The 10,342-nt window shown below is 31.9% G+C and overlaps 1 protein-coding gene across 1 annotated transcript; it reads right to left on the reverse strand.

The window, feature by feature from the left end:
- Positions 1–4,010: 4,010 nt before the first annotated feature.
- Positions 4,011–7,883, reverse strand: LOC105786217 (protein STRICTOSIDINE SYNTHASE-LIKE 2). Its single transcript, XM_012612558.2, has 3 exons — positions 7,487–7,883; positions 6,512–6,784; positions 4,011–4,680 (listed from the first exon to the last, which is right to left on the reverse strand). The coding sequence occupies exons 1-3, from the start codon at positions 7,744–7,746 to the stop codon at positions 4,107–4,109; spliced, it is 1,107 nt and encodes a 368-aa protein (XP_012468012.2). The 5' UTR covers positions 7,747–7,883; the 3' UTR covers positions 4,011–4,106.
- Between the last annotated feature and the right edge of the window lie 2,459 nt (positions 7,884–10,342).

The raw sequence follows: 10,342 nt of genomic DNA on the forward strand, positions 1-10,342 counted from the left end.
GGCGTTTTTATGCAAGCGCCACTAAAGTCATAAAGTAACCAAAAAACGGAGCTGTTTTGCAAACAAGTTTTGTGGCGTTGAGGTAAAAACGCCGCTAATGCAGGTCAATTGTGGCGTTTCTATTTCTTGCACCACTAATAACCATTTATTGCGGCATTTGTCTCTGGACGCCGCTAAAACTCTATTTTTTGCGGCGCTTTTTGCTTAAACGCCGCTAAAAACCTGTTTTGGTGTAGTGATAGTTTCAGTTTGCGTACAAGGTCAAAAGTCACATTTAATCACGAATTATCATCAACACTGGCGTTTCATATATATATAAACAATATATAACACAGTAGCGAAGCTAAGGAGAGCTCGCAGCGGTTTTAAATTATATTCTATCCCATATGAATCAACCTCGCATAACACAACCAACTAACTAAATTTCTATTCATTCTAAAATTTATACAAGTAGCTCATTTCAAGAAGGTCACGTTCATTGAATACCACCTATCTTTTTATGGACATCAACCCCTTCACTTGGACATTATCTTCTTAATTGTCTCTTGCTTCTTCACCAATCATTCTTAGGCACCAAATGAGATCAATTTCTCCTTTCTTTTCCCCCAAGCTGATCAAAACTTATCTCTTTTGCATGGAATTGGCTTCTTATTTATATCCCTTTACTCCAACTATTATTCTCATCCTTAGTGGGCTAGGTGGCAATTCATTTCAATGTCACATTTAACACCCACTGATCCACTTATTTTGGTTACTATGAGTGCTTTTTAAGAAAACCCTTGTTTCCCATTTCCTCATTTCACCACCGATGATTAGCTTTTCAGGCAAAAAGGACGTTACATGTCTTCGAAATAAATTACCACCTATCTTCCTTTGACACCTTGCAACCATTATTATATACGGCTGAAATAAAGAATAGAAGTTTCTTCTTCTTTTTTTTCCTATCCATTTTCCTTTTGTCGAAATCATCTCCTTTTGCTTCTCGTCTTTTTCCCCCCTCTAATCAAACGTGTAACTTCCATGCAACTAATGAGATTTTTGACAACGCCATTCCTTTTACACCTATCTAATAAGTGTCATTTACTCTCACTTAAATGCTATTCTGATTTCATTGGTTTTGTTCAACTTTACCATCCACTTCACTTGGTGGTTTAGTTGCCACCATGTCCATTTTCCCCATCATGTTTTAAGTCCTTCTACTTTATTCAAATGAATAACTTTTGATTTTACTATTCATGCTTACCGGAATTTTTAGGACGTTACATGCGATGTTAACTCATTTGAACTCTTTTAATATAATATTAGAAATAAGGGATGAGATAATATGATTCGGATTTATACTAAATTAGCATCTAATAAAAGCTTTAACCATCTCTTCATACACGTCTAATTTAAAAACCGGCTCAATAAACAATAAAAATAGGACATTTTCTAAGAAAATCAAATGCTATAATTTTTCTGCCACATAATGGTAATACAAAGGTTTTAAATGAGATTTTCCAACATAAAACTGAGTTTTGTTTCAAATGGCACAACCTTTTAATAAATCGAACTTAACAATGGATGACCTAATAAATTGGTGTTTTTAACTTTATGCAACTGCACTAAATTTTCCGAGAATTTAACAAAGTAGAGATTTTACAAGCAGATGTTTTTCAAAATTCGGTCATAATGTCTAAATTGAGTTTGAGAGGTTACATATATAATATTTCCCAATCCTCCAATAACACGTGTGCCCTTTTTTTTTATTAGTGAAGGACCCTTTAAAAAGGAAAACCTTTTATGTTCCTCTTTTTTATCTATAAGAACTTCACCATCACCTCATTTTTCAATCACCCCCACTTTTATTTTTGAGGGAGACTATTGTTAACCTTTCTAGAGTGAAAAAGATCATTTGGCATTTCCTGTTGCTGTCAACCTTTTCACTTTTTCGAATTTATTTTGATAATTTTTAATAAGTTCTTCGTAAGGGATCATCTTGATCTTTCTCACTTTGGTTATTTGCGATTTTAGATTTTCTCGAAGTGGCTCACTGTTTTCCTACTTCCTTTCACTTTCCTCGAAAGAAAAGTAAGTTACAATGTCTTCAGCTTCGTATTCTAGCTTCGAATGTGGCAGCAATGTGAGCCGTCGTGAGGTGGTGGTCGCAATAACGGAGGATTTGACATTATGCGATTAGTAATGTCTAGATGATTACCACTCTTTTAATAGGGCTCAATTCTTTCAATTCTTTTAACAAGGATGGAAGGGTTTAATTTCCATGCAATTAATGGTTAGATAATTACATCGCTTAATTATTTCCATCAGCACCCTTTCAAGACACTTAATTTAAACATAAATATTCCGAAGTTTATCATTCACCTCAAAATTTACTATTCATGCCTCGAAACTGTGCCGTTTTGAGGATGTTACAAATCAAGCATTATTAAGATTATTCCAATAGCCTACCATGTTGATAATCATGCACTTTATTAGGTTGGTAGATAACTAGCCTTAGAGAGTAATGCATTCGTAATTTCGATTAGAGTTAAGCCAGCTTCCCTGAAAGATTTTGTTGTATATTACCACTTGATGATACGTGCACTTGTGATTGTGAATAGCCATAAGTTGAGACAATATTTTAGAGCAGGCCAAACTCAGGAGAAACTAGTTCCCAACTTCTAGTTTTAAAGATTTTAACACTATTTTTAGGGCATGCTTGGTTGGATAAAAGGAGAGAGTAGAAAAGTGGAAAGAAAATAAATTTTGAGTATACTTGATAGGGAAGAAGTGTTAGGGTAAAAACAATAGGAGAGATTATCATTTTTCTGTCCCAATTCATAAAAATCAATCTTCCCAAGAGAGAAAATGAGAGAGGTGTATATCCATTCAAAATTATGTATTTTTCAAATGTTTTAATTTTTTCTTTTAAGCAATGGTGAAAAAAAATTAATTGTTCTTTCACTTTTTCCATCTTCCCTATCAAGTAGGCATCTAGAATAAAAAATTACTTTTTTCATCCTTCTATTTTCTACCCCTTATTTTTTCATCTTTCTAATTTTCTTTTTTACCAAACAAAACTTTAGTCAAATGTGCCGCTAAAAACATTAATACCTCACATAATATTTGGGATAGAATCTTGCCCCCCATATTCATCTCAAAATTCCAACGTGGAGAAACTAATAACATTGAGGGAGGACTCCACGAGGCGAAGTTTTCATATTAAGATGCCATCCCATTACGGACCATGGCTTCATGTTGAAAATGTTCATCTTGTCAAATTCATCACCGAATACGAACATGAATATGTTCTCCGGTTCATGAACCTCAATGGTGCCTTTTAAAGGCCATGCTTTAGAAATTAATCACGTTTTTCAGGGGATTGATCAGAGTGTATGCGAATCTTCTCGCTCACATCAATATCTATCTCTAGCTCGAGAGCATGAAGATCAAATGAATGGTCTTCTTGCGGGATGATCCCCATGCTAAATAAATAAAGTCCAAATATCTTCTTATAACTTTTTTGGTAGGATATCTATTTTACGGTCCATAAAGATTTTTTCGGAGTTGTGATTGTTTCTTTCAATAATATCATCTCCAAAGTTCGAATTTAAGTTCTTTTTCCTAAAAGTGTAATGTAGTTTACCATCCCACCCAACACTTGTTACTGCCTTTATGACTTTTACAATCAAAGAAAAAAAAAGTTAATATATATAATATTGCAGTTTAAATCCATTTGTATTTAGTTGGTAAATATATATATATATATATATATATATATATATATATATATTTTTAATCTAATTTGTACTTAAACTTATATTTCGTCATTGAAATTAGTATGTATGTATTAACACCGTTAGTATGTACAAACATGGCACTGATAGCCAATTTAGTGGTGACACGTAGTAGTTTCTCTGTACGTCACGTGACAAACACAAATTTTAAAAGAAATATTTAAAAACATATAAACTAATAAAAACTTGAACGGAGGTTTTATAGAAATATTTGAATCTGAACACACATTTAAATGTATTTTTAAGAAGTTTATATATTTTTAATTTTTTTTAAAATATCAAGTTATTTATATTTATATTATTATTTTGGAACTAAAAAGTAAATAAAATTTATAACCTATACACACCGAGGAAAGGCATGTTAATTGATCCCATCCATAAGTGGTCATCTTTCTCTTGCACTTCACTTATGGAACTCATTTTATTCCCACTCTCAAGTTCCAAAGTTTCTAAAACAACACCCTCTTCACTTATCCTCAATGCCAGCCCACTTCCTAAATACTTCGACATCACTGAATAAGCTTTGGTAATGACATCAACAGGCAATACCCAAATCAAAGCATTCCCTAGTTTTGAATACGAAAGAATCCATGACAAAACCTTGCATCTTCGTGAATGAATGGCCACCCAAAATCCTCCTCTGGGGCTCCTTTTGATATTGTCTGGGAATCCTGGGAGTTGTGCCAATGTTTCCAGGTTTCCAGCTTTGGGTGTTGATAACCAGTACCTTAGGATCCTGCATTTGGTGGTTTCTGCAAACACAAGAAAGCTGCCATCTTTGCTTAATGCCACTCCATTTGGGAACGAAAGATTGGTTAGAAGGACAGTGATTTGTTTGCTTTCTTGCTCGTATTTCAACAGCATTCCTGTTTTATCCCCACTTAGAACCACTGCTATATGGTTCCTGCAAAACAGTTTGTACCACTTTTCAATATTCTTCATACACCATTTGAACTTATTTTTCTTGTTAAAAGGAGGAGAAGAAGACGATGATAAATAAGATTTGAATTTTCTAAATTTTAAAAATTGATTAATTGTTAACATGGCATTCATGTGCATGCCACGTCAACAAAGTTGACAAATGTTAATTTTCTATCTATTTTAGGTGATTTGACAAATAACGCAAATTTAAGAGTTAAATAAATCATTATAAAAAACATACACAATAATAAGATTTGAATCCATGTCTCTTTAATTTTCTAAATTTATATTTTATCATTTAACCAAAGCCTTATTTGTTATTTATAATATTTTTAAAAATATATTTGTTACATAATTTTATTTTTTCCCCACATTCATAATCTAGCATATATATTAAAAGGTTGACTGAGTTGGTGTCACCCTTCATCGAGTCTCAACTCAATTATTTTACAAAGTAACAAATATTATTTTAAAGATATTTATGTCTTTTTACATCTTGATAAATCTAAAAATAGATACATATATATAATAATAAAATCATAAATTTTTATATAAATATTTTTAGAATGAAATCTAGTGAAAATCTAGTAATAATAAAAGGAGAGATTGATATCATAGAACCTTAGCAGACACATTAAATTGAATGAGAAGAAAACAAAAGAATCCTTTTGGTGAAAGAACTTGATTCAACTTCACAATTAGTTAAAGAACTTCGAATCTCTCTTGGCTACCTAGGTAAACAATTTTAATATATACAAGTTTGGTTAATTTTAATATGTTTGTCATTTGTTAAAATTAGTCCCTATATTTTTATTTTTTTGAACAATTTATTTTTTATCGAGTGAAGCGAGCTTATGGACTGGGTTTAACAAATGAAAAACATAGAAAACCTACGTTAAAAGAAATGAAGAAGAGAGGAAAACAGAAGGAGAAGCTAAAGAGAATGGAAAATAAAGAAAAAAAAAGAAAAATATAGGGGTCAATTGTATAATTTAACCTAAAATTTTCATTTGAAATGATGATTTAACGTGCCACGTCAGCTTTCTATTACACCGTTAACGGCAATTAACGGCTCAGTGACTATTTTGATAGTTTACCCTTTATATTAATGTGTGATTGGTGTAATGATTTATAGTTTGAAACTTCAATTATTATGAATATGTATGCAAAACATATGAAAATAATGCAAATATGAGAGGGAAATTTAAAATCCATAAAACAAATTATAAAGGTATAAGAAGATATATTAAAAAAATACCTAATATATTTTATTGAAAGCAAAAGAAGGTATAAGATTAGTTTCATATTAAAAGCCTCAATTTCAATAACCCATACTTTTTATACTTTTAATACCAATAAATCACAATCTTTTTGATTTGGTTAGTTGTGGCCTAAACAAGCTTTCTCAATTCCAAGTTCAACAATCCTATGTTGCTTAGGGAAAGCTTTCACTTATTGATATATGTATAGATAGATATGGTCCACAAATATTTTTAATCAAATCACATTAAACAAACCTAACCATTTAGTACATCTCCAATCAAATCACATTAAATAAATCTAACCATTAAAAAAAAGGGATGATAAGTTTGGCCAGCATTAATACACGTGGGTGCCCTTCTTTATCATTACATGATTTCAGCAAATGAAGATTATCCAGAAATCAATCCAAAATATAGAGAAGTTAACAGTCATGTCTTATTCTATTACTATATGAGCTCTCTATGTTTAGGCAATTACTTTAATTCATATCTATGTAGGAACAATTTATGTAATGATTTAATAGTGGATAGAATTTTAGAGATGCTACGTACCTCCTGTGATAAAGAGAAGAGGTGTGGGTGAAATAAATGGAGCCATCAGATTGATTGATGTCCAAGCTATTGGTGAATGTGGAAGGGATAGGTTGAGGTTGAGCATGCGTTGGGATAGGAGTGGCTAAGCCACCTGCTGGACCTAGTTTTAGCAGTCCCATGTATGCATCCGCAATGTAAAGGTCACCGGTACTCTCGTGGAAGCATATGCCTAATGGACGTCCACATATGTGTTCCCTAGTTTCATGATCGTCTGTCCCTTCACACCCTTCTCTGTTAAAAACTCATCATCTCGGTCTCATCACTAATAATTTTGTAGCAAGTGTTGGTTTTTCCCTACTATAATAATAATAATAATAATAATATGTCACTAGTTTGGAGGGTGGGGCGTGCGATGCAGAATATAAGCCACACAAGCTTGTCGAGGGAAAGACATCTCTAATCCTATACACGTGAGTAGCTATGATACGAGACGAACAACATCGCATAATATCAATTTCTTCGCCCATACCCAGAAAATACTGTATTTGAAATATAAGTTAAAAATTTGTAATTAATTTTAATGGCATAAAAATAAATATTATATAGCCGATTAAGTTTTGACATTATTATTGTTGTTAGTATAGGAGGTCATAGGTTTCAATGTGTTGAAGCGCATCATTCTCATATTTAAAGGTTAAAGAGGAATTAAGGGTAGTTCTAAATATTGTATAATCAAATTAATATTAAAAAATGACTTATAAATTATTTTTTATTTACTTGAAGAAAGGACTTCATGATTTTATCAAATAATGTTTTATTATTAGGATAAGTAAAAAAATTAAAATCTAAAATTTAATATAAAAAAATTGAAATTCAAACCAAACCATCCACCGGGAAAAATAAAAAATCCGAACTAACCAAACCATTGATGGAGGATAAACGTAAACTAGATTGCTTATGAGGAAGAAAAACAATAACTTGTAAGACACGTACCTGTTAGGAGAAGTGATGCCAAAACTGATCCACCGATGCTCATTTGGTTGCCACTTGATAATCCGACCGTCGGATATTCCGACGTAGGGACCGTCTCCAACTGGGTGAAATGCTACACTTTCAGGTCCTACGGCATCCGTAATTGGGACAATTTCCATTTCCCCAAGTTTGCCGTGGAAAGGTTTCCCAAAATGATTGACGGCGATGAGGGAGAAGAAGAGAACAGTGGTGGCTAATGCGATGAAGGGTTTTGAGGCCATGCTGAGATGAGTAAGGAGGAGAAGCAAGTGGTGTGAGCAAAAAGCAATGCCAATGAAAGGAATAATTCATTCATGTGTTGCCAATAACACACCTGCTTTCATGCCACTACTTTTGCAATTTTAATCTCTTTTTTTTTTTGGTTGGCCTAATGTGAAAATCTATTACATATATAAAGAGGAAACATGTTAACACTGTAGATGTGCTTATCTCAAAAATTCACAAGTGTGTTTTTTCCTTTTATTTATTTCACTTCAACTATTTAAATAAAATCAAGTAATTTTTTTTGCATTTAATTGAATTCTCAAATTGACAAATTTCATCAAAAAATTTTTGAGTGTTAATTTATTGATTATTGACGTGGCTATCATGTTAATAAAATTAAAATTTTTAAAAATAAAAATATATTTTAATATATATAAATAAGATTTAATTTTATTAATTGTATGTGTAAAATTTTCCTAAAATGTAAATATATCCTATTATTAAATACACATTTTAATATAAAATTTAATTTTAAAAGATAATTGATTCTATTATAAAATAAAAGACAAAGAATAAATAACAAAGAGAATGGGAGAGCAAAAGACAGCGTATTTGATTGATTAATCGAATATTTACACTACTTCTCCAAAGTCTCTATTTATAGGCATAAGAAGTATAAATGAAGTAGAGATCCACTTTCTAATCACTATTAGAATTTAAGGTACATCAAAATTTATCTTGATATTGATGAAAATTCACTTAATAAGATATTAATAACACTCTTCATTGGATGTCTATTGATAGATAATGTAATAGGCCAATTTTAGCCTGGGCCCAAATTACAAATAAAACAAAAAAAAAACAATAAATAAAAAGTCCAAAGAGATTAATAGTCCATTACAAAAAAAGGCCCACTATCCAATCACAAACCCAAAACCTAAACCCTAGCCCAAAGCCCAACAAAAGAAAAAAATAAACAGAAAAGAAAACCCTAGCTGCCTCCCCTAGGTCTATTGTCGCCCCTAGGCCTACCACCGCCGCTGCTCCACTGCCTCTGTTTTACAAGTTCTGCATATTACTCTGAAAGCTTCTAAATAGTATGAGAACCTGAAACAGGACTATTATTTAGAATTAACCAAACCTAAGGGTAGGAAACATTTGAGAAAGAACAGCTTAAATTATGGCTATTTCTTCGGGTTTTCTGTCAAAAATATCAGCTGAACAAGAAGGCAAGGTAATGCGTCAGTGATAGAACCTGGATGAACAATGAGCAATGTTAACCTAAGCATTAAAAGAGGATTATTCTCAAAAAATGACAATCTGCATTCATGCAAATATCATTCATATACATCTAGTTAGGAGCATTTGATTCATTCTGATCATGACATCCTAATCACTAGGCATAAATAGGTCCATGAAATGGATTCTACAGGTCATGTTCCTCAAAGAACAGATCAGCGAAACCACAAATCCTATATCCCTAAAGTTGCAGTGGAATGATTAAAGTCATCATGGCGAATCTTATTTCCTTAGCGTTGCAGTGGAACAGATTAAAGCTGCAAATTATGGCAAATCTTTTCTTCCTGAAGTTGCAGTGGAGCAGATTGAAGCCATCAGCCTTATCTCCCTAAAGTTGCTGCGGAGCAGACTGAAGATAGCGAATCTTATTTCCCTAGCATTGCAGTGGGACAGATTAAAGCTACAAATTATGGCGGATCTTATCTTCCTGAAGTTGCAGTAGAGCAAATTGAAGCTGTCGAAACCATTTTTTTAGAAAACGGGGTCGACTTTAAAAAAAAAACGGGAGTCGCCACCAATCCTTTTTATTTAGTGTGATCGGATCACCTCATAATTTAATCATTTTAATAAAAGTTTAAATTTACTAAAACAAATTTTTGGTCTACAATATCCAGAAAACGGGTTCGGGAGTCGGTTACGCACGAGGAAGGATTAGCACCCTCTATACACCCAAAACTGGTACCTAGTTGATTACTTAAGGTCTTACTGTCGAAAGTTGAAAATTTGAAAGGAAATTTAAAATACGATCCTTTTTATTAATGCTATAAAAAACGCTTGAATAAATCGAAAAGAAAGTTAAAGACCCACTCGTCTCAAGATAACGAGATGTCATATCCCGTAAGTTAGGACACGATATTTGGAACCTTAGAGAATAAGCTTACCTTTAAATTTTATTGAAATTTTGTATTTTGGAATTTTAAAAGGATGTTTTGCTATTTAGGCTTAACGAGAAAATCGAAACCCTGTAAGTTAGGGTACGGTTTCTCAAATTCCCAAAACGCAAAATATTTCCTTATGTCGAGATTTCTTTCCTTTTTTACAAATTTGAATATGTGTTAAATTTATTATGTTTTTAAAGAAGTTGTTTAATACGTAAAAGAGAGCTAAATAAGTTTTGAAAGTATTTAAAAAAAAAGAGCAAATAAATAGCAATAATGATGGCAAAATAAAATAAACAAGCTAATAAATAAATACTAATGTAAGCTTGATTATTAATTGAAAATAAGTAAATAAATAAACATTAAGTGAAATATTAAACAAAACTATTTTTTAAAATAATAATGGAAAAAAAATTAATAGGCTAAGGACTGAATT

This window comes from Gossypium raimondii, chromosome 1 (genome assembly GCF_025698545.1).
Source record: "Gossypium raimondii isolate GPD5lz chromosome 1, ASM2569854v1, whole genome shotgun sequence".
Taxonomy (NCBI): domain Eukaryota; kingdom Viridiplantae; phylum Streptophyta; class Magnoliopsida; order Malvales; family Malvaceae; genus Gossypium; species Gossypium raimondii.